The sequence below is a fragment of the Sander vitreus genome, chromosome 8, assembly GCF_031162955.1.
Source record: "Sander vitreus isolate 19-12246 chromosome 8, sanVit1, whole genome shotgun sequence".
In the NCBI taxonomy this organism is placed as follows: domain Eukaryota; kingdom Metazoa; phylum Chordata; class Actinopteri; order Perciformes; family Percidae; genus Sander; species Sander vitreus.
Window position 1 is genome coordinate 14,682,081 of NC_135862.1, and position 24,017 is coordinate 14,706,097.

The following is a 24,017-nucleotide window of genomic DNA, read 5'->3' on the forward strand; positions in this document are numbered from 1 at the left end:
CAGGCTTTGAGCTGCAGATATTTCAGCTGAGCTGGGAGAGGTAACGCTACAGCATAATCTTTAGTTGGAAACCATTTCAGGCTCTGGTGTTGCTCTTCACCTGGTAGAGACGTGGAAAGTTGGCAGGGGACTTGGTTTCTTTGTAACCTCCATACTCTTGCTGCCACCAGGTTTTGTTTTATGTCTTTCTGCGTCAGGCACTTGAGGGTCGACAATTTGTTTAGGCAGCTAAAGATGGAACTGTGCATAGTGGAGGATTATGAGATCGCTGGGTGATTTGTGGGTTGGATCTTCTCAGAGCCCCAGCTCAAACATCCAACACTTTTTAGGGCGTTAAATTATGATACCTAAACCACATATATTCTGTTTTAAAACTCAAGAATGAATAGATTCTTTAGATTTTGCAGAATCATGGTTTCTAATGAATTCAGCTGCATAAATTTATGACCCCCCCCAATACCAGTTTGTCTTTGGGCAGTGTTGCAACAGACAAGATAAATATGATAATGTAGGATTTAGTGGAAGGTACTATAAAATGCTAAAACTGCATGCACTGAAAATAAGCAGCTCTACTTTTGAAAACAACCAGAGCTTGCCTTTTTTTTCCTTCTTCTTCCGTCAGTGGATGAATTTGTCCGAGTCCCACATTCCTTTGTGAAAAACATTTATTGAGTCAGTGAAACTGTGGGGATTTTGTTCTTCCATTGTTACATACACACATTCACAGCACGGCCTACATCTTTGTAATGTATTTCACTGTACTACAGTATTCCTTAATTCAATACTGCACGCAGAAAAACACATCGGAGCAGAAATTGTGTTTTCTCAGCTTCAAAAATTAACACTTACATTTCAGGTTGACAAATTCAGTGCTCTTCACATTTTAAGTACTTGTAATACATTAAAGTTCAGATTGTTTGACCTGTCCATGTGGATCCTTTAAACAAACGATGATAGGAAATGGCACTGTTTTGTGTCCCTTTGAACGCCGCTGTAGAGGGCAGCTCTGAGAAGCTTCACCTTGAACTGATAAAAGCGATAAATTATTGCTTTGTTTATCCCGCTGCTCAAACTGGAGTGCATTATCAAAGGAGAAGCCAATGGAAGAGTATTTGAGAGTGTATTTTTAAAATGTTATAAATCTTGTGAATTTATGTCACTATGACTTGGGGACCTGGCCTTGCCCTTCTGGTTTCCATTGGCATTGAGCCTCCCGTCCCATGGTCTGTACCTGTAAAGTGCAGTGCTTTTTTTTTTTCAGCCAGGATTTAGCATGCTGACCCCTCTGGATCTCAGAGGGCTCCTCATGGTCTTCCCAGGCTCAGGGGAGATGACCAGAGCATTAGGCCGGGACCCCTTCCTTTGCAGCATTCCCATTTTCTAATCAAATGAGGCTGGGAGTGATTTGGTTTTAATACTGGTGGCCCGGATGGGATGGTGTGTGATTGACGGGCTGTGATGGAGAGCAGGATGTCGGCAGGGTGAAAATACCATTAATGGTATTGCTCATTTCTTAAAGTGGGGGGTAGCCACACTGTTGGCGGAGTCCTGCTCACCCTGCCTTTCACCCGTCACCCCACCCCTTCATTCCCCCTTTTGCACTATGAATGCCCTCTCAACCTGAGCTTCACTCCTACGGGGCGGTAACAAGCTTTTGCACTGATTCTGAGCTTCAGTGTTTCTCAAAGAGCTTAACACACAACTTGAAAGTGAAGTTTTAACCGCTGATAATGACATCAGTTCACATTTCCCTCTTATGTTACAACCGCTCTGCTGTTGCCGTTGGTACCAAGGAAGAACAAAACATCCCATCATTGTGTTTTATAGCCCATAATTGCGTGGTGCGAAGCTGAGCCTCCCAGGTCTCCTCCTAATGGCTGTTTGTGTGTTGTTTTAGTGGCAGATTTACATGTGGGAGGGACACAGGGAGTTGATTTACAACCAGCAGTGCCACTGACTGGCCGGCTGACTGGCTTAGTGACTGACTTGCCCTGCTCCCTGTGTGTTCCAGGTGATAGTGCAGTCTGGCCGCCAGCCCAGCGTGCTGCAGAAACTGTGTCAGCTGCCCTTCCAGTACTTCAGCCACCCGCGCCTCGTCAGAGTGCTCTTCCCCTCCCTCATCTCGGCCTGCTACAACAACTCCCAAAACAAGGTCATCCTGCAGCAGGAGATGAGCTGTGTGCTGCTGGCTACATTCATTCAGGTAAATACGGGAACATGGTCACACATGCAGTACGTGGTATGCGCAAAACAGTGTTTGGGAGTGGGGCATACAAAAATCAGGTTATAAAAAGCCCAATGTGGAATATATATTTAAAAAAAAAAAACTACTTATAATCAAAAACATCCTCTTTGGCCTGACCGTTTCATGCCTTTTAAATAAAATATCCAAACACAATACATTTCTTTCACATCGGAAGGAAACCTCTTTGCATCGGCTGATGCTGATGATGTTGCTCATCTGGGCCCCGATGAATCTGTAACAGGCAGGCTTTTACAAGGATTAATAGCTGCCTTCACAGTGGATTTACCTGCCACTGATTCAACTCCCAGTAAACAGCTTGTCTCCTTCATCTTCCTCTGACAAGCCGCCCCTCACCACTCTGCAGCCACCACTGTTTAGACACCGATTAACTTCCATTCAAAGAGAGACAAGCTATTGTCATTTCTTTCAAACAAAGCAATAATGCATGGTGTCTTGCCCCGCTGCCCTCATTGTTGAGTTAACCTCAACAACATTCCTCGGAGTGAACGAGTTTGATTCAGGTGATTCGTTACCACCCGTTATACTAACATTTAGTTTGATAGGTAAATGACAATGAGATGTAGTAGCAGCTTTAAATTATGCTTCCTATTTTATGTTTTGTTTTGGCTGGAAGCTTTAATTAATGTTTGATGAGACAGTTGAAATTGTACACACACAAAACTACTAGTATGTGCAGTATACAGTTATAGTAGGCACTAATGCTCCTTATCAATTCCCCTAGGACTGTGCTGCAAATGAGAAAGATTCAGACAACAAAATAAAGCACCCAGGTAAGTTATTCTGATAAATATATCAAATGCATGAAATATGTTGGACGGATTGTGTTGATTTCATATTTTTAATTCTATAAAGTTATTTTAATGATTAAAAATAAGGTGTTGGCCTCTAAAAAAATAAAAATAAATAAAGGTTGTTTTTGACAATGTCAATTCCAATCAGATTTTTTATGTATTTGAGTATTGAGACATGAAAAACGTTCATTGTGAAGAATTCCTCTCAACACGTTGGGCTTGTTTTGATGAAATTCAGATATTTCCTGTTTTTAAAAGGATTTGTGTTGGACACCCAGTATAATGTAGTTGTTCTTTTTCTGTCTGTGCAAAGTTTCCCAGCAGCTGGATTACTGTGAGTTGTCCAACCGCTTTCCAAGAGATCAGTGGGACTCAGCGCTGCAGTTTTTTCTCAAGAAGCAGGAAGAGTGATGGAGTCGTGCACTGTCCTCAGAATGGATAAGCATAGTATAAACACTTGAGAAGAAACGTGAGATGTGAAGGTTGTTTTTTTTCCTGACTTAAATGTACTCTCAAATGTAACGATTGTGAAGCCTTATCCTGTGTTGGTGCATCTGTTTTGATTTCTTTGAAATCAGATTGACGTTTAAGAGGAATTTGCACAAAATGTCTTGTTTGTTCATTGCAGTTGGAACACATGCACAACTATTCCATTTGATGTCTAAACAAGCCATTTGTTTTTTGTTACTGTTGTAGATAGAAATGGATCTGTTTTCAAAGCAATGACCATCTAACCCTGAAACTGAATTTACTTATACTGTAATTTATAATTAGCCAAGTATTTTCAATCAATACTGTTTGTTAATTTATTGTATTTGTCTCATTTTTTGGATGTGAATGGCCAAAATGTGATCTCTTACAAATGACATGGCCTGCCTTGATTGCAAACTTGTGTTAACAGTTATATTTTTTACGTTCACATCTTTTTTTTTTGTTCGCTCTCAGTTAGGAGGCACTTACATATTAATATAATTTATTGAGTTATTTACCTTTTATCTTGTAAAATAAAATACTTATGGTTATGCATTTTCTTCAATTTTATTCTGTGTAAACTGTACAAAGTTAAATTGATATCACGAGTAACAGTTAACAAACATCAACATTTGCTAGTGAGTCTTTTTCTCAGTTACACCCTTATGAAGATCTCCTAATTTGGTCTATGATTTGATGGACAAATGCGATTTGTAGAACACAAATTCCATTATTGAATCTCAAAGAAACTTGAATAGGAACTGGTGTGGTGCATTTACGCCCATATTATAGTCCTCTTAAACTGGCACCCTCAGGAAAGTGTTTTCAGGAAGCCATCTTCTTCTGTACCTGCCCTGAACCGATTTATTGGGAGTACAGTATATAGATTGATGTATATAGTCTATATTCACAATATAGTGATAAAGTTTGTTATTGTAAAAGTTTCATCACTACAGCATCAATACTGCCCATATCTGTACATATCCCAATCATTCTTTAGGCAGCATTTAGAAACAGGCAAAAGAAATTCGTTGTGTCATCAGCTTGTCCATCTTTAGTTTGAGGGCAGTGTTGATGTTGAACATTTGGGAGCTGTTTAATATTTTAAAGTCCTAACATATTTAAATCGGGAAAACGTGCACTTATTTTAAAATGAATAGTAAGCATATCGGTCATTTGGGGAGTTTATGCTTCTTAATTTCTTCTAATTGACGTTTTCTTCTTTGTATTGTTGCCACTGTTAATCACAGTTGAAAGATTAGTAGTATATCAGCATGCCTAAAGACTTAACAGGATTTTCAATTTCAATGAGACTCCACTTCCTTCACTGATAAAAGTCGATCCTCCCCAACAAACTGTTGAGGTGTAGTGTGTCATTCCCGGCTTGACCTGCATGCTCTCTTGTCCAGCGGCTATTTGACGTTCAGGATTCCTACTGGAATGAAAATAAACTCAAGACACGCCAGGATGCGTCCTCAGGCTGGGAGTCCCCTCAGCCTTGCGCGGCTGCGCGTTTTGTTTTGGGTCCATTCAGTGTGTCATTCGCAGGTGATGCCAAATGCAGATAAGCAGCCGCCGCTGCCTGTCCTCTGTCTAGACTTGTAACCATGGGCCCCAGGTTGGAATGGCACTGTGACATTTGTCTAAATAGGACAAATTTTATCTTTTTTATCACTGACGGGATCAAGACATTATGCACAATTTGCTGTAAATATAGGCCCTGTCTATTTGAAGGCCACGATTTCAAAAAAGAAAATTCACGTGAGAAGGAGAATTAAACAACCCTCATTCTATTGTGTCTGATTCAGTGACCTATGACACATGGCCGAAATGCTTAATAGTATCTTGTCAGCCATCAGTCACTGATACTTGGCTCAGAAATTGAGCAGGCCTAAATATAAGCAGGGCTTAGGTTTGTGAACTGAAGCTTACTAACAGAAGGGCACCCAACAATGTAGGCAACTGAAGATGTGTAACACTTTTCATTTGCCAAATATTTCATTTGTGACAGCCCAACCGTGTAGCCTATGTTTAACTATTTTTGTGTGAGGTTTTGGCCTTCTAAAGGGTTGATTATAGTCTAAACAGGGAACTCCTCTTTCCCTTCAAACAGTGTCAAGCATTAAGCAGCAGATGCGTTTCCATTTAGGACTAGGCTACCTTAAAACTGATTTATGATTGATCATTTATTTCTTTTCTTTTCTTTTTTTCTTTTTTTTTTTTTTAAATGGTCTAAAGGTTTACGAAACAAATGGAATTTACATGCAGTAATCAGTTAGAACTATGGTTTTATTGATAAGATCGGCTATGTCTGTCCTCATAATAAATAATAATAACTTATTTTCTGGAGAAAACGCGAACAATGCGCATCTCATCTGTTCCATTCATTTACAAGAGTCGATATGGAAACTTAGAAATCATGCACATCTACAGTTTGTATTCTGGGTTCCTGATACACATACTGTAACCTTCAGACGTCCAATACAGGCTCACGTCTTTGAATCCCGTTACATATTCATCACGTTATGACAGTTCAGGCATTGGCATCATGGTAGAAGGTCCCATAACTAGAAGCCCATAATGTCCATCAACAGTGTGTCGACGTCCTGCCGAGGTATCCTTGAGCAAGTGAGTGAGCTAAAATGTCTAAATGTAAAAGGAATAGTCAGACCTCCAATCCTCCAGTCGGCACCTGAATGTATCATCGAGCATAATCCATCCTGGTCCTTATTTTCGTTTTTCCTTGATTAAATGTCACTGAGGTCTCTGCGCGTCCCCTTCAGAGCACGCGGGTGCGCGCTTGGGGTCTCCAGCTGACCTCGAGGCCTCTTCACGTGTCGACTGGACTCGGCACCATGCTGTTAGGTGTGTCCGGTAACTGAGACGACAGAGAGGTCACATCACTGCCCGAGGAGTTGCCCAGAGAGCCCGACTCAGAGAAAGACACCTGCCGGAGGAAACCGAAGAATTCAGATCAACAAAAACTGATTTTACGATTTACGTTTTCTAACAGTCTCTTTTTACTGGTGCCACACTTTTCACGTGCCCCCGTAGAGATGCCAACATGTGAATGTGCTCATGTCCAGGATCAATGGGCGCTCCAAATGGATGTAAAAATAGTTGTATAGGCCTATTTTTTTTTTTTCCTTTTTTAAGTATCAGGCCTATACTTACATACGTAAACAAATCATTGTATCAGTCTTGCAAATCTTTTGAGACCACATCAGCTTATCACGTGGGGGCCTACACAAAGTTGAGAAACAGCTTGTTTTCACTTGAATCTTTAGGAACTCAAAGGCGACAATATTACTTGTTGAAATAGCCTAATTGTTAAGGCGTTGTTTTTAAACTAAATGAAGACCATCATCACCACCACTGTGTCATCAATCTAATGTCTCAGACCATCAGCTTAATCTGTATCTGAATTATTCTTTATTAAATGGCTAATTGAAGTTTAACAAATCCGTCTCTTTCCTTTTCCTTTGTGCATGTACGCCTAGCAGTCCCTTTGTATTATTTTAAATAGCCTATCATTAAATCCTTAATATAATGTATTGAATGTAATCCTACCAGCTGTTGGAAGGCGGGCTGGTCCAGGTCGCTCTGCAGGGCGAAGTCGCTGAGGGTTTTCCACGGTGGCTGGTAGGTTTGCACCTCCACCGGATTCCCTTGCACGTTGTTGTCGTGCCGGATAGGGCTGCCTGCCACCAGAGGTGTGCCTGTCAGACCCTGCAGATTCTGCAGGAGGAACGAAAACACTCAGTTCGCCCCAAATCTTGGCCAGTGATGTAGTCTGCCTGGACAGTGTAAAGTCACTTCAGGATAACAGATAGTCTGCTGTTCAGCCACATGATGCAGAGATAATTAAAAAAATCTTTTTTTGTCATTGTGTGGTAACTGACAGCCAATTATGCGCAACAACAAACAAAAAAGGAAGACAAATGTTAACTTTATGATGACCACTAATCTGTAAAAATGCATGTTAAAGTTATATGGGCCTGTAAAATAGCCTAAATCTAAATCTGCAAAAGTTATAGGATAGCGTGGGTTTAATGTGGTCTGCTGTGCCAAGAATTCAATTATTTTCCAATTCAAAAATATTTCAGTTAAATAATTCAATTTACTGTTTTTTTTCTGAAATATATTATTATTATATATTATTATGTTTATGAGAATATAGCCTAGCCTATCGTCTGTCTTTATCTAAAATGAAACTGGAATAGAAGAAAATGAAAAGAAACGAGAAGCAGTTGTTTTACTGTTTCTTGTTACTGTGTTGTGTAACGAATCATTTTATTTTTATTTTTTCCACAATTAGCAATTAGTCTTAAGGGTTTACGTATAGTTATCAGCACTTTTAAATATCAAACTACATCTGGTTTGTTTGTTTTTTGTTCTGGTTTCTCTCCAGCATTTGTCATTTCACTATTTATTTCTTTATATTATCGTACAATAATATTGCACATGAACATAATTTTGGTCATATGCAATCACACAGACTTGTCTTGAGTTACCTTCTTTTTTTTTTAAACCAGAGGACGAATTAATCACATGTTTTGAGGAGCAAGAGTGACAGTAAGCTGTAGGCTACTCTACAAATTAGAACATATGCCTTCATAAGCAGGTGTTGCCCAAAACACACCACTTCTCTTTTTTTAAGTTATGTAAGTATACAAACATTAACTCACGGTTTTGTCGCAGTGTTGCTGTGATTGAAGCTGCTTCATCAGTATGGACCTCTTCTTGTCTTTGCAGCGCTTGTTCTGAAACCAGACGCGGATCACCCTGGGGCTCAGGCCGGTCATCTCCACCAGCTGCTCCTTCATCAGGGCATCCGGTCGCGGGTTGGCGTTGTAGCAGGTCCGCAAGGTGTGGAGTTGCTTCTCGTTCAGCACCGTCCGGATCCGGGTGGTCTTCTCGGACTGCTTGTGGACGTGGTTCCGGTGATGAGGAGGATGCCGGACCGAAACTGGTTCTGAGGTAAAGGAAAAATGTAATTAGAAATTTAAATAATAAATAGGCTAAATAATAAATAGAAAATGGTTTTTTTTTTGTTTTTTTTACGTCTAAGAAATTATAGTAAACTTAAAATAAGAAATGAAGCAACACATAGCTTATGGATTTACAATTATCACCCTCTGCAGTTTATGAAAATATTAGGCAATAGAAACACCAAATATTAGGATGCTGCAAGATCACTGCACCCATATACAACGTTCCAGACAAACTGTAGCCTAGGCCTATGTAGGCCTAATACAATAGAATCGTAAATAATATGACTCAATTCTTGCCCCGAAAACTTTTGCAAGGACGATAAGCAGTCGTGTTAATGAACATGCTTATAATAATAATAATAACAATAATAATAATAATAAGAAGAAGAAGAAGAAGAAGAAGAAGAAGAATTAGTATTATTATAATAAGAATAATTATAATAATAATATAGAATGCACGAGGTTAGGCCTATCCAGTTACTTTTGTGCACTGTGTTAGTTTTATAGGTTGATAGTCAACCGGTGTATACCTGAGATGTGCAGCGGTCTGGTATGAATGTTTCCCGGGCTCAGCGGGCTCCCTGCAGAGGCCCGCTCCTCCAGCAAGCCATGATCTGCCCGACACAGTAACTCGTCGTCCCGCAGAGAGAACTCGTCGCCTGGCAGGAGGTGACGGCTGCAAACCGAGCACCGAAAGCACTCCATGTGATACACGTTGTCCCGAGCTCTCATCACCAGATCGCTGCTGCAGAAGCCCATGTTACACTTTGCACATTTGATGCCAAATAACCTGAAAAGGAGCACGGAGACTGTATTGGTCTCATGCAATAGCCCTAAAAGCTGTTACATTAAACGAATCTTGGTTCAAGTTCATGTTCAAAAGAAGCGTTAAAAACTGTGAGCTTCGGTCACAGGAAAATAATAATAATTTAAAATTAAACGATTGCCTGCAACACAATTCTGATTCAGGTCTTTAAAGTTCATGATGCACAATTTTGCGCACTTTCATTTGCACACCCTGCACATTTGCCATTGAAGTGGACATGATAATATTATTTAAAATCGTCTCAGTTGCCCCTTTTATATCCACCACTTTCTTTTCTTATCAGCCCAACACATGGCCTCTGAAATTAGGAAAGGAAAACTCTGTTGAACTCCTACCTTGCATAATCTCTTTTACAGTAAGTCTTTCCGTCTCGGACGAAGCAAGTGCAGGTCTCGTCCAGGTACTGGCTGCACTCTGCACACTTGAGGCAGGCTGCATGCCATTCCAGGTCCGGGGAGACTCTCAGGATGTACTGGTCGTGTATCTGACTTCCACAGCCCACACACATTGCGATTCCCGACTTCTCTGTGAGGAGGGGAATGCATTAATGCAACACTGCGCGCGCTCTTTTAATCCCCATGACATCCCTGTTAAACCCCTTTCACCTTAAGGAGAGAAAATGTTGCGCGCGTATCACAACAAACATGTGGGTCCTTCCAGGAAAATTACAGTAATATTATAATGCGGCCACAGGAGCTAAAAATATCACCAATGAACTGCATGGGTCACTTTAAACGCACGAGCACCACCGTTACAATAACAGTTTATTATATAATATATAATGGCTTTTTTGTTTTGTTAGGACAGGTCAGTTGATCGTCCCTTTGTTGCAGATTTCGATATTATTCTGCAAATATCGAAATGAATCGAGCAATTAATCATCAAATATAAGAGATACGCCGGGCAGACTATGTCTTAAAAAGGAAATTAAAAACTCAGAACAAACCCCCATGACAATAAAGGAGTAGAAAGAGGAATAACTTACTTTTGGAATGATCCCCCATATCATCCAAGAAAGAAGTATTGAGTAAGATATCCACCATACAGAAGAAATAGCCCAGTGCAAGCCGATAGATGGAGGAGAGGAGCGGCAGAGGAGACCGTCCTGTCCCTGGCTGGATGATAAACTTGTATTCCTCCACCGAGAGGTGGAGAGAAAACAAAGATCCTCGACCAGTGACGTCTGCAAACCTGGACCTCTGTTGGTCCGGGGAGAGGGTGCCATGCAAATCTCCTCCTGGACTTCTGCTCTTTTTTTCTCTTTTGACTCTTAGGACTGGCTGTGAGAGTCATTTTTTCATCTTTTTGTCCCACAGCGCTGCCGACCCATCTCTATTTCCTGAAAGCAACTTCCCTGTTAACTCACAATTGTAGGGGCTTATGTGTGATATCAAGTGTGACTTTAGATGCTATTGTTGTTATTTCCTTTGCTATCAAATTCCCTTAATAGGCTATTTATCTAGGAGGCTACGTGTTGTTTATGGTAGCTTATCCCTAAATATCACTGTGATATTGTGTTTTATAGTTGTTTTTTGTTGTTTTTGGTTAGTTATTTTTGAAAATCTATCATTTTATGTTTGGATTCCCTCCAAAATACAGCGTTGAACATGCACAAATGTTTAATATCACAGATTATGATTTTGCTTATTTTATAAATAATGAAAACGATATTATTATTATTATTATTACATTGCTATTATTATTATTACTATTGTAATTATTCATTTTTTGGTAAGAGTCTGATTGTTTATAATAAAAACCTTTACAACTTTTCGTTTTTCTTTAGTTTCTGTTTGGTGTAAGTGACTTTAATATAGTTAACCGATAGTCTCACCCTACTGTAGAGAGCCCTCTACTGGATGAAATATCATACAGGCCTAGAGATCTTGGATCCACAAAGCGATCAATAAACTGTAGAATTTGAGATCTAAAAACAGATTATTATTTTTTCTTGAGCGTATATTATCCATAACTTCGTATAGCCTACAGGGGCTTCACATTTTGTGATTGATAGTTGATAGAAAGCCCTGACGACAAATAGCTAAATACTGTAAATATGAAGGACACGATGCATGACTCTTTCCCATCACCTACACGGCATTATTATTGAATAGAGTAAAAGAGACAGAGGGAAGGAGTGTGTGTGAGAGAGCATGAGCACAATCGAGAAAGAGAAAATCACATAACATGCGTTCAAAGCAAATAATGGGCCAGGTTTATTTTTTTTTCAGTTTTCTCTTCTTTTTTCTTGCCCCCTCTGCTCTCTCACAGGCAGAAACATGCAGCCCACTATAAACACAAAGGGCTTATGCCTGCAGTTGAATCAAATGTTGGCTACTAGATCCAACAGACCTGAAAGACTTTCATGCATGTATCAGGTATTTATAGAGCCTATAGATTCACGAGGAAAAGGTTATGGCCTAAAAAAATCTTTCAAAACATTCTAGGATTATGCTATTACGTTTTTAAAAAGAAATATTTGATTAAATATTGACGTGCGCTTCACTATGTAGCCTAGCCTAATTCAATAGCCTACTGTTTAATAATAATTCAATAAAAAAAGTATCTTTCTACACAGAAGAACTTAAAAAAACGAAAGATTTATTTCACATATTGGATTTTTCATGTATTTGCAACTAGATATGTGCAATAACATTATTTATGAAAATTAGGCTAATGATATTTGTTGGTCTTTAGCGTATTTGTTACCGGATTAATTGTACTGATTTAAAAGACAATTTAGTTGCTGTAACAGTTGCACTATGATTAAAATCAGAATAGAAAAATAAGCTTTCCAACGAGGATCTAAGCGGTTTCCTACTTTATTTAGTCTCCGACGGACAAATTGAAATATTTCACCCCTAAAATAACTTTAATGCCTGTTATAGTTATTGCTAGACCTATCTCCACAGCGATGTGTCATATTACTGTTATGAATCAATACATCGTAAATGTTTCCATATGTTTAACTTATTATAATAAAACATCAAGCTGCTGTTTATTTTTGATTAAGTTTTGCAGTTGTTTTATTTGTTGCCAAATTGTCGTAGAGAAAGGCAACAGACCGGAAGTTATGTTCTAAATCTCGCGAGAACTCTTCGCTAACGTCAGATTACCTTTGACACAGTTTTATTCCTGCAGCACTGAGGAACAAGCAGCCAGAAGGGTCCAAGATGAACAGAGCTTTTAACAAAACAAGTCTGAAACAGTTGGTAAGAGTCTGGCAGTTATAACTGAATAACACTTAACACAAATATTGTATCGATCTGTTAACGTAGCTATAGCAGACGAGCAGAAGAGCATGACACACACGTCACTTAGCTAGCTAGCTAGCTCACTAGTGTTTTGCAGCAGTTGCTAGCTTGCTAGCTAAATTAGACATAATGCAAGTCGTGCTCGTCTGGCAAGCCGCGGTTTTATTTGTGAATGTGTGCGTTACAGCGTTGTTTGACTTGACAGACAAAACGTATACATCGTGATAAAGCAAGAATGTACGTTAACATTTTTGTGTATGAGCTAGCTAGCTTGTGGGAGCATAGCTAGCCTAGCAGTTATGAAACCTCGTAACGATGAACAGCAGTTACCAAACTGTGAAACTGTCATTGGCGCAGCAGCTGTTCCCAAAGTGCTACCTAAGGCTTTTAATATTCCGTGATACGTGTAGCTGTATATACTAGTTTATTAAGTAACCAAGCATGTGGTTATGTTATGTTTTCTCGACTTGTTTGACTTCCTTTAAATGACCTTCATAAACTGATGGTGTTAAGTCATGTCCAGATGAGTCTGGTACTATCCTGTTTTACTTTGATAGAGCCTGATGCAGCTGGTTCAGAGGTTGACAAGCAATTCAATTGTATTTATGTGACAGGCTGTTCACAACGTGGCACCACCAGATCTCTGGTTTTACTGATGCATGAGTGCATTGAATACTGAGATGTTGACATTTCTTCCATCAGACTGGTGTCCTCCAAAGGTTTCAAAGCACATTGGTGGTTGTAGAGCACAACAATGACAAGCTGACCCCTATTACACTCAATGCCATCACTGCCGCAAGTAAGCTGGGCGGAGAAGTGTCTTGTCTGGTGGCTGGAACAAACTGTGCAACGGTAGGCAAAGCTTTTTAGATTGGCCTGCTTAAGGGGTCACTAAACGTTTTGTATTTGTGATGTAATGTAGATGTTATTTTGGCATCACCATACTGAATCAATATATGGATAAATAAAAACACACTAGTGAAAAATGTATATACTGCATTTGAACATAAGCTACATTGAGACAAGAAGGCAATATAGAAGGTGGGCAGGAAACCTTGATACATTTTTTTGTCTTCTCAGGTTGTAGAGCAAATCAGCAAAGTACAAGGTGTGAAGAAGGTTCTGGTTGCTCAACATGATTCTTACAAAGGTTCCCTGCCAGGTATGTAACACGAAAGAAACTTGATGCCTATTGTTAATTTAACTTTCACTCACAGAGCAAATATATACTGAACATGCATGTTGTTGTTTTTGCAAACAAACTGCTTATTATTTGCTGAGTCATCACATGCAGTGCTTGACTTGCTCAAGGGCATCTTGGTAGTAGTAACTGAGGGAGGGGAGATAGTTTATTTATTTTTTTAGGGGTGCACGGTTCAGAAAATGTCACTATTCAAAATCGATTTTCAGGCTCAAGATTTGATTTAAAAATCGATTTTATATTCGAAAACGATTCTCGATAAAAACAAAACACGATTCACAGTCTGTAAATGTACCTTTCCCATGTGATTGCAGTAGACATACAAAAAAAAAATATATATATATATAAATAAATGGATTTTTGTAATTCTATGAATCGGTAGAGCTTGAATCGCGATTCAAATGTGAATCGATTTTTTTTTTTTGCACACCCCTATTGTTTTTAATTTGATCCCTGCTGGTATGTCAAAGCTGGACAGGAGTGGCTCAGCTGCAGCCATAGCCAGGCCTATAGGCTACCTGATTTTGGTTCAACTTTCTGATTCTCTCTCTTTTTTCCCCAGAGGAGTTGACTCCACTTATCCTGGAAACGCAAAAGAAATTCAATTTCACCCACATCTGTGCTGGTGCGTCTGCCTTCGGAAAGGTAAGTCATGGACAAGAGTGGTACCTTTTTTATAATTTGAAATTATATATGTTGAAATGCATTTTATTTTCTTATCGCTAGTCAATATGAGTTTCTATTCTACCAAAAATTAGAAGATCATGCTTCAAATATCTTAATTTTTCGAAGTATCCTACAATCCACAAAACTCTCTGTCAGTCTATCAGTCTATGAACTTTAGTCGTTCTTTCTCCTCTTGATTCTAAAGCAAGGTTGATTATCACGTATTTCCCTGCTTATTCGCCATTTTGTTCTGCAGAACCTGCTTCCCAGAGTGGCGGCCAAGTTGGATGTTGCTCCAGTTTCGGATATCATTGAGATCAAGTCTCCAGACACTTTTGTCAGAACCATTTATGCTGGTAAGTACTGTTATCAGGGTAAAGAAGTAACAAATGTTTTTTTTTTTTGTTTTTTTTTAATCTTCTCATTAATTCTTGATTAGTATTGACGTGCTTCAGAAAAAGTGTTTAATCATGTTACTTGGATTTGGCACAACCTTAATATGTCACAGATATAACTTAAACACTAGTCAGTTTTTGCAACAGGAAGTTTTCATTGATGATATCGTTGTGCTTTTAAAATATTGCATGTTAATACTATTTTGATTACACAGGAAATGCTCTCAGCACTGTGAAATGCAACGAGCCGATCAAAGTCTTCACGGTCAGAGGGACATCCTTTGAGGCAGCTCCAACGGAGGGAGGAAGTGCTGCATCAGAAGATGGTACAGTATCTTACAGATCCATCCAGAGGGCTCTGAGACAGTACTGACTTTATTATGGATGTTTTAGTATTGATTACCTTTGTGGGGTAATGATGATGAACTACTTTTGATGTTGTTTTTATAAAGACAAAAGATACAGTATACCACAACGAAACAACTACAAATGTTATTTGTTTAACATTACACATTTTATTTTAATACTATGTCCCTTTTTGTCATTTCTGATCCCCTTATCTGTTGACTGCAGTTGCTGCTCCTTCTCCCGCTGGAATTTCTGAGTGGCTGGAACAGAGTCTGACAAAGAGCGACCGTCCGGATCTGACCAGCGCTAAAGTTGTGGTGTCAGGAGGTCGGAAATCGTTTTGTGTTCTCAATTACAAATTATGGCCATGGATATGTCACCACTTTCTGTGTTTCTAGTAGTTCGTTGGGGTTTGTTGAGGATTCATTAGCGTGTGCTTTTAAAAAAAGAAAGAAAAGAAGTTTGACAAATGGTGTGTTTTTTTTTTCCTAGGAAGGGGCTTGAAGAGTGGAGATAACTTCAAGCTACTTTATGACCTTGCTGACAAAATGAACGCTGCAGGTAGAGTATGGGTTTTTCATTTTGTGTTAGCAATAACCTTAATTTTTACCTTTTTAATCTTTTGTACTAAAGTAGAGTTTAAATTGCATAATATTCCTTTTTTTTCCCAGTTGGTGCATCCAGAGCAGCAGTGGATGCTGGGTATGTCCCCAATGACTTGCAGGTTGGACAGACGGGCAAGATTGTAGCACCGGTAAGATATTAGTTTTCTGAAGTGGTTATTTGGATTTATGTTGACTCGTCCAGCAAATCAAGAAAGTAATCAATGGAAAGTTTTAAGTAGCAAAATGTAAACGGTTACCTTCAAAATCATGTTCAAAGGCGCAAAACACTTTTGACAAATGCATGTTTGCCTTTTCACAGAATGGTTGCAATTCAGTATAATGAGGCTGGCTGCTCTGCCCTTTTAAAAAGTTTAACTTCCCATTATGCGATTCAGCCGGGTTACCCCGGCTGTGATTACCCACACATTAGGCCCTGCAAAATGTACTTGATGGCACATTTAGGGCCCTAAATGATTTAGCTGGTCCATTAAAGCAGAGTGCAGTGGATGTCTGGTCAGAGCCTCGGGCCAGGCCAGACTGTTCAAATTGGATTTTCCAAATGCTTGTTGAATTAGGCTAAGTTGATTACATATCATTTAAATCTTGATTTTGTTTGTTTTTATCACCCTACCAATCTAAAAATGTTGTGCAAAATTTACTTTTTATTTACATGCATACGTGTAAGATAATCTCTTCTCTGCTGATTTAAAAGTACAATTTATCATCACACAGCTTAGTGTAAACATCAGAATCCAGTGTCTTTGAACAGTAGTTAGTCTCTGAATAGAATGTGTTAGAAACAGCTTGACAGTGTTGGAGTGTAGTTGTAACATGCAGGTCACATCGACACTCTTTCCACTGCTAGTTTATTAAATCCAGACATCTATTGATTGATTTCACTGATCTAGGGATGGTGTTAAAATGTTTAATGAACCACACACTTTGGATATTTTAGTAAAAAAAAAAAAAAAAAAAAAAAAAATCAGTTTGGAATGGCCAAAAGCACCTTGCTTGAACTGTCCTTTCTCATGAGTTTTCATCATCCCATATTTATGTTTAGCTTTATAAACTGATCATGTAAGAGTGTACACTTTCAGATTGTGTATCTTTATGCATTTTCTGCAGTTATGAGACACTGTTATGTTCACACTGCTCTTCTGAGACGTAAGCTGCAACATTAAATAAGCACTGAAATATTCATATGGCAGAGATGGTTTTCCCAGCGGGTTTGGGGAGATATGCGGACGGCTGACCCTTTGCACGCTCGCCCCAGCAGCACACTCTGATACATTACACACTTGTGGTCATTATACCATCAGTCAGCTCTGCTGTACTGTAGTTCTGAAGTGTACCTTTTCCAAAGGCCGGCGATTACACTTTATGTCTTCAAGCAAGTAACCTTTGTTTGGTTTTCTTCTGTTTGTGTCCACAGGATTTGTACATTGCTGTTGGTATCTCTGGAGCTATTCAACACCTGGCTGGAATGAAAGACAGCAAGGTAAAGTCACTGGAACCACATATAAGGATTTCCCAACCTCCCCTTTTGTACAATTTTTTTTTTTCTATGCATTTTCTTTTACCTGTTTTTTCCCCCATTAAAGCAACACTAAAGCACTTTTCCCACTTTGGTCCCCCTACAGGTTGGAAGCGGAATTGTCCATTACATTACATTATGCAAGTTTGCCAGATCGGGTAGTGGATCTGTAGTTCGAATGAGACATTACGACAGCGGTAATGGACAATTCCGCTTCCAACCTGTAGGGGTGCCGAAGCGGGAAAAGAGCTTTAGTGTTGCTTTAACTCTCTTGAGTTTGGTCACATACATTTGGCAGAATTTGTAAAAACAGCTGTTGCCTTACTACAAAGGTATTAGTACCACGTGAAATAACAGTTGGAAGTTGCATGTCTGCATTTCCATATGTTACACACAATGAATACACAGCACCCACAAACATAACTCTGGTTGCCCTACCCTTTGTCATGATGTATGGATGTTTCTGTATTTTTTGCAATTAAGAACTAAATGTTAGGCTGTTGTCATTAAACATGACATTTCTGTGACATTGTGCATTAAAGTCTAAATTGTTATTAGATAAGCAATCATTGTTTCTGTGCTTTTGGTTAAGCATAAGACACAGGCAGTTAACATTTTACGCAGCTAAACATGTTTTTTTATTTTTTTATTTAGACTATTGTTGCCATCAACAAGGACCCAGAGGCTCCAATTTTCCAGGTGGCTGACTATGGCTTGGTCGCTGATCTTTTCAAGGTAAGTCTCTGGGATTGATGTTGCTTTAGTGATGTCACTATGATCTCCCATTAGGAAAAAAACAAGCAGCAAGTCAAAACAGCACTCATGCACCTTCTGCCTGGACTTACTCTGTATGTTTGACAGCCAAGAGTGCAGAGTGATAGTCAGAGTATAACATTTGCTTTCTCACTGATGAATTTTGCACGATGCCTTATTCCACCTAATGGAAATGTGCAACTGTTGAATTATTAAGTTCTTGAATTAATCAGAGGAGAGTTGTGGCTGCACTTGCCGTGCAGAGAGAAAGACATTAGCCCCTCAGAAGATATAAAAAGTGATCAATAGTTACTAAAAGGTGGCTTCAGTTTTGTATTCAGCTTCTACTTGCCAGGCTTTTTACACGCTCAGTTGCTTTCTTGTATCTAGCTGGTACTTGAGGATAGTGATCCAGGAGTGTTGGCACAACTAACACTGGAGTCCAGTGCTGCTTGTGAAAGGCTAGTATGTTGTATTTTCATGTGTGTCCTGTTGGTCATGTTTTATTTAGCCCCTCAGTAGTCATTGAGCAGCCCAGGTGTCCCGACAAACTCTGTAGAAGTGATTAGTAATAATAGCTAGTGGCAGTAGAGTTGTGGCCTACTGGGAACGATCACCTTACATGTGATCACTCCTCAGATAGCTGATTAAAATGGATGGGCTTTCTACTTTTCCCCCAAATGGACAATTGATACCAGGGACCAACTCGGACTGTGACTGATGATTCAGTTCTGAAGTTGCTCAACTCCCAAGGAGAGCCATTTGAATACTTTTGTACTCATATTTACAATAACATGCTTTTTGAACTTGTCTTCTTTAAAACTACACGACTACACATTATCAGTGTGTTAACTTATGGGCCAGATGCCTCCCCTGTAGAATCTTGCTCTGCATTTGTCAACCTTGCAAACAATGTGATACATGATTGCAGCCTGCTTCGGTCGTGTTAAATCTCAGATGAAAGTCGGTGGGCTCATTTAAACCGTGAGCACCCGTTTGTTTTATAAACTCATAAATCTTATTTTATGGTATATGCCGGGGATGAAATTACAGATGCTGGAGAATATTTATTCCCACATGTAAAGCCTGGGAATATTTCAAGTGGTCTTAGCAGTTATTAATGTAAAATAGAACTTCATGTAAATGCCTAAAATATGTCCACAGTTTAGTTAACAAGTGATTTATTTAAAAGTACACTGGAGCAATTACAAACATGTAGCTTGACTTTTCAGTACTGCAGCAAATTCCTGCAGCAACTACTGTACACTTAACAGAAAATATTCTCTGAGTTTGGTCCTGCCGTAATGTCAGTGAAAATTGTGTGTAGATTACACTTATTATATTTAAGTCTCTGCAATGTTTTCTCTTCAGGCTGTTCCTGAGATGACTAAAGCACTGGACAAGTGAGGAGAAACAAAGTCCCACAAACTTCCATTGCACAGCTGGAGCCTGCAGTAAGAAGACTATAGAGGGCGACCGCCGGCACCTATAGCCACTGCCTTAACACATTTCTGAAGCTGTGAGTGTTTGCGTGAAGAAATCATTTTCACCAACATCTCTCTGACTGGACACAGAAGAACATTCTCAATCTAGAAATAAAAGCCAGTTTTTATAAATACTATACGTGCATTAAATATCAAGAATTAAGCTTGTACCTACCTGGGGGCAGTGTTTTATGCCTTTAGACACATGTAGTTTGTATTTAATTTTCTGGTACAGCAAAGGACATCTTTGGGAACACTTGACTTGTCTCTAACGTCGTTGACTGTAAGATTTAGCTCTTCAAGCAAACCTATAGGATGTGTACTCACTGAGATGCTCTTGGAAAATAATGTATTAAATTGACAACTAATAACAAGTTTTCTCATTTTGCCATGTTTTGTCTTTATTTTATTCATTGTGCAATGCCCTCTTTCCATGATCAAGATTAGAAAATGCCTGTTAACGGTACAACAATAAACAAGGTTAGTTTTGATATTTAAGAGGCAAATCTTGAAGGTTCATGCTATAATTGTCTTTTCGACATTTCCACTTAAGTCTCTTACTATTTTTGGCTGTGATTAACCCATTCAGAAATATCTACACAGCTTCCAAACATTAACATCATAAAAGGTAATATTTTAGACCTGAATGATTTTCAAATGAATCATGTGCAGGTAGCTTTTCAATGAATTTGGTGTGTGTGGGACATGCTGCTGTTTGCAAAATCTCAGTAAACGTGGACTCAGCTGGGTTTGGTCAGATTCCAGTCATGGCACCTGGATAAAAACTCAATCACTTCACCAGTCAAAAGTCTGCAGCACTCTTTCCACTCATAGAATTTAGATAAAAATGTTAACATTGCTAATATAGAAAGACAAAGATTAGAAAGAAGTTGAGACTGATCCAATGTACCCTGCAGCAGTCCCATCAAAGAGGACTGTTTGGAGAGTAGACTGACCATCAAAACAGCTGATACACCTGCAAGTGTGATTAAATCCATGCCTTGTAGTTTGCGTAGTTTGTGCCCCTCCAATACATGATCTTATCTGTTCAGCATCTCCAATTCCTACAAAGTGTATCAGAGGAACTAAGCCCTCAGCACCATCCCTTCACTGGTTTCACTTCCTTGAAATCAAACCAAAACTTATCAAAAGCCAGATTTTATTTCTGCGCAGACCAGTTGTCTGAAAATGTTGGGCTTGAGCCCAGGTGCTGGTTTCTTCTGGTAATGTTTTTGTAGGTGAATTGGGAATTCCTGATAACAAATCTGCCTCCTCCAGTCTTTCATCCCCTCTGTTTTTGTGCTGCTCTGGCAAGTTCATCCTCTCAGTCCCAACAGTACAAAAAGGATGACAAACATACTGTTTATATGCCAGTGACTTCCAACTACACCGGAGTTTAGTCAAGCGTTAATTTTTGCAGTTGATCTGAAGAGCGAGTCCAGTGAAGTTCCACATGTCAGGCAGAGTCTTATGTCTCTGACAGACGGTTGACAGGGGCGTCTACTGACTCCATCATCCTGTACTTCTCTAGAAGAGGCTCGTTGCCCTGCAGATGGATGAGAGGCTTGGAGTGCAGCCCCACTCTGCTCTCCTGGTTCCTCTTGTTGTAGATGTTGACCCTGTGCTCCAGCTCAGGGCTGGTTTTGGTGGAACCTGTCGGGCTGGGCGGTTTAAGGTTGACAGGGTCCAGGCCCTTCTGGGTGAGACAGGAGTTCTCGGTCAGAGAGGAGAGCAGCTCCTGCATCACAGCGCTGGGGCTCCCTCGCGGCTGAGTGCCCAGGGCTAGAGGGCTGCTGTAGGGTGGAGGGTAGCAGCGTTGGTCGCTGTAATCTGTGGAGGTGGAGGCCTCGCGCACCGTGGAGCTGCAATCTGTGGTGGAGCCCAGCGTGTGGCTGCTGATGCTGTGCTGGTGGGCACTGAAGCTGCTGCGGGACACCGTGGTGGTGGAGGCTTCGCTGACCGAGCTGCCCGTGCGCTGCAAGCGACTGGACGGCACTGCGTCTGCACTCACCAGAGAGGGGGGAAGCTGGCTGGGGTTGTTCGGCAGGTGCACATCTATGGCTGCTGTGGTGATGACACGTGCAGGGTCTGGGATCCCCATATCTATGAGAAAAACACAATGTACAGGGCTGTGAAATATTGTGGGGCTACATGGCTGTGGGAAAAGAGTGAAGCAGGATCATGTTGATGCTCACCGCTGCTTGGCTCACTGTAGTACTGGCTGATGTAGTTGTTCATGTCGTCTTGACCGTGGTGATCTGATAAGGATAAAAAGGGTCACTTAATGTAATTTGTCTCAGACACAATAAAAGCTTCATGTAGTTCTACTGGAACATTGGGTCAGTTTCAGCACGTTAGTTTTGTAAGTCTTACCTACTGCACCTTTAATCATAGGTTGTGTTTCAGTCCAATGTGTCACTTTTTTAATTATTTATAATCCATACAACTTGGTTATAGTTAGATAATAGAAAGTGGCAACATTACTTTAATCCTTTAATTTTGCATTTATTTAATAAATGGCTTATAACACAATATACTGTAGTTTTGAGCAGATATGTAACAACTTTATCTCCTCCTTTAGCCACCCATAAGTGGAGGCTGATGTATAAACAGAAAATGAATGATAATATAGTAAAACATGGTTGTAATAATATAAAATGTCTTCATATGAAAAGTTAAAATTGCTGACAAATACTATACATTAAAAAAACATTTAATGTCTTACATCTACTTACAACTTCATTGTATAGTGTTATAAACCATGTATTACATGTTTGTTCAAAATATGATTCAAATTGCTTATTATGTCTGACCAACAGTCCAAAACCCGAATGTATTAATTTTACAATCATATAAAGCAGAAAATCTGTTATATTACAGAAGGTAAATTGAGAAAGTTTCTATTTTTGCTTGATAAATAACTAAATAATGTTGATTTATGAATAGATCAATCAACAAATTGCATTGATAAGCAACACTTCCCATACATCCAACATCAATTTAAGGGTTTCTTTTAAGTGCTATCCAAGGTCCCACAGGAATGTTAGATGGCTTATATTCATTTATGTTTGGTTTCACATATTAATTTTATGACTGTCCCAAGAGGACCCACATTGTTCAGCCTTTACTGGGACAGGGACCATCTCCAGATGATCAATACCACATGAGTATATGAGAAGCAGCCCTAGTTAAAAGGATGTCTGACTAGAAACACCGTAGCTCAGATATATGGCAGGTCACACTATAATTTATAGCTTTGATAAAGGAAAAGCTTTAGTATTTTGGGCCCTGACATCACCTGCACTGACAGTGCTTTGTTGCTCTAAGTCCTGTAAGTTATGACCTGTCACTGTATGAAAGGTTTATAGTCCATCGAGGTGTGGCACCAGAATTTTGATGTGGATTGTGAGACGAATGTTTTTGAAAGGAGGACACCAATTATTGATACACTGTCCTACCCTCCAGCATGGCGCTTCAGAGCGAGAGGTTGTTTTATTTGTAGAGACATGTGCTTATGTTTTCTTTCAATAACCATAAAGGTCTCTGAATCTAGACTAGCCTGTTTAGGATGAGGACGATTTTTTCATTTAATCTTCCAAACACGCCCACAGAATTTAAACCCACAACCTTCCAACATAAGCCAACTTCTCTAACATTTCAGCCATCTCTTACCGTGAAAGGCTCAAGGCACTGAGGGAGTGTCTGCATTTAACCATCCACTTTGTGGACATGATGTACCATAGAAGAAGGCCCCCCCCCCCTCCTGTGTGCACAGAGGTCTTTGATAGCCTGTAATACAATGAAGTTGGGTGTTCCAGACAGTTACCTGCAGGTCCCCCGGGCTCTCTAGCTTTAGCTGGCCCGTGATGCTCGGAGGCCCCAGGGGCCAGTCCGTCCACCTCCTGGAAACTGCTGCTCTGTTTACCCCACATGTGGTGGATCTGCATGGCTGCTTCACGCTCTGCTACCAGATCCAAGTCCTGCTGGGCCAGGTGGGCCCTCAGCTGCCGGATTTCAAACTGAAAGGACAGAGGGACAAATCGGATAACTGGTGAAAACTCTTCAAAGTAAAAATACACTGAATTTTAAAAGACTGTTTAACACAAACGACATACTGTATATTTTACTCGCTCATATTTCATCCACTTTTGTCCAAGCATTTTATTTGTTTTCTTATGTTGCTGCATTGCTCGCAACATAGTTAACCTTACATACAAATACAGTACACAGAGCTTATGCCTAACTGCACATTTCCAACTTCTCTAACAGTTGCAGTATAACTCTTGGACATACAGTAGACACTCCTCCTCTGGGCCGACATCTGAGAAATATAGAGCACTCAGTGGATGCACTCACAGTTGCACTTATTCTTAAGTTCACTAATATGACTTACAAACAATATTAGAACTATTATTATTAAATTATGAAG

General features: G+C 39.7%; 4 protein-coding genes across 8 annotated transcripts in view; 2 read left to right on the forward strand and 2 right to left on the reverse strand.

Moving 5' to 3' along the window:
• The window catches only part of scaper (S-phase cyclin A-associated protein in the ER), a 63,753-nt gene extending 59,670 nt beyond the window's left edge, over positions 1 to 4,083 (forward strand). For all 4 annotated transcript variants that reach the window (XM_078256963.1, XM_078256965.1, XM_078256964.1 and 1 more), the window contains 3 exons: positions 2,012 to 2,203; positions 2,988 to 3,036; positions 3,371 to 4,083. In XM_078256963.1, coding sequence (XP_078113089.1) covers positions 2,012 to 2,203; positions 2,988 to 3,036; positions 3,371 to 3,468 — 339 coding nt within the window. In that variant the 3' untranslated portion in view covers positions 3,469 to 4,083. The remainder of the gene's footprint in view (positions 1 to 2,011; positions 2,204 to 2,987; positions 3,037 to 3,370) is intronic.
• Positions 4,084 to 5,840: 1,757 nt separating this feature from the next.
• isl2a (ISL LIM homeobox 2a) lies at positions 5,841 to 10,391 on the reverse strand. Its single transcript, XM_078256076.1, has 6 exons — positions 10,334 to 10,391; positions 9,684 to 9,873; positions 9,053 to 9,312; positions 8,217 to 8,503; positions 7,099 to 7,266; positions 5,841 to 6,475 (listed from the first exon to the last, which is right to left on the reverse strand). Exons 1-6 carry the CDS (start codon positions 10,389 to 10,391, stop codon positions 6,359 to 6,361), a joined length of 1,080 nt encoding a protein of 359 aa, XP_078112202.1. The 3' UTR covers positions 5,841 to 6,358.
• Positions 10,392 to 12,444: 2,053 nt separating this feature from the next.
• On the forward strand, positions 12,445 to 19,977 carry etfa (electron transfer flavoprotein subunit alpha). The gene is made up of 12 exons (XM_078256972.1): positions 12,445 to 12,560; positions 13,305 to 13,454; positions 13,683 to 13,764; positions 14,366 to 14,448; positions 14,726 to 14,825; positions 15,080 to 15,190; positions 15,438 to 15,539; positions 15,705 to 15,773; positions 15,884 to 15,966; positions 17,250 to 17,315; positions 18,006 to 18,086; positions 19,476 to 19,977. Exons 1-12 carry the CDS (start codon positions 12,522 to 12,524, stop codon positions 19,509 to 19,511), a joined length of 1,002 nt encoding a protein of 333 aa, XP_078113098.1. The 5' UTR covers positions 12,445 to 12,521; the 3' UTR covers positions 19,512 to 19,977.
• Positions 19,475 to 24,017, reverse strand: part of tmem266 (transmembrane protein 266) — a 35,241-nt gene continuing 30,698 nt past the window's right edge. For both annotated transcript variants that reach the window (XM_078256971.1, XM_078256970.1), the window contains 3 exons: positions 23,415 to 23,607; positions 21,784 to 21,846; positions 19,475 to 21,691 (listed from right to left, as the gene is read on the reverse strand). In XM_078256971.1, coding sequence (XP_078113097.1) covers positions 21,057 to 21,691; positions 21,784 to 21,846; positions 23,415 to 23,607 — 891 coding nt within the window. In that variant the 3' untranslated portion in view covers positions 19,475 to 21,056. The remainder of the gene's footprint in view (positions 21,692 to 21,783; positions 21,847 to 23,414; positions 23,608 to 24,017) is intronic.

What these genes read in the sequence shown, in the direction of transcription:
- isl2a (XM_078256076.1), bottom strand. Translation starts at nt 10,391, where the DNA reads ATGGTGGATATCTTACTCAATACTTCTTTCTTGGATGATATGGGGGAT. An exon ending in TATGGGGGATCATTCCAAAA is followed by an intron (nt 9,874 to 10,333) that starts GTAAGTTATTCC and finishes CCCTCCTCACAG; the next exon opens with AGAAGTCGGGAATCGCAATG. An exon ending in TGTAAAAGAGATTATGCAAG is followed by an intron (nt 9,313 to 9,683) that starts GTAGGAGTTCAA and finishes GCTCCTTTTCAG; the next exon opens with GTTATTTGGCATCAAATGTG.
- etfa (XM_078256972.1), top strand. Translation starts at nt 12,522, where the DNA reads ATGAACAGAGCTTTTAACAAAACAAGTCTGAAACAGTTG. An exon ending in CGGGCAAGATTGTAGCACCG is followed by an intron (nt 15,967 to 17,249) that starts GTAAGATATTAG and finishes TTGTGTCCACAG; the next exon opens with GATTTGTACATTGCTGTTGG. An exon ending in CTGGAATGAAAGACAGCAAG is followed by an intron (nt 17,316 to 18,005) that starts GTAAAGTCACTG and finishes TTTTTTATTTAG; the next exon opens with ACTATTGTTGCCATCAACAA.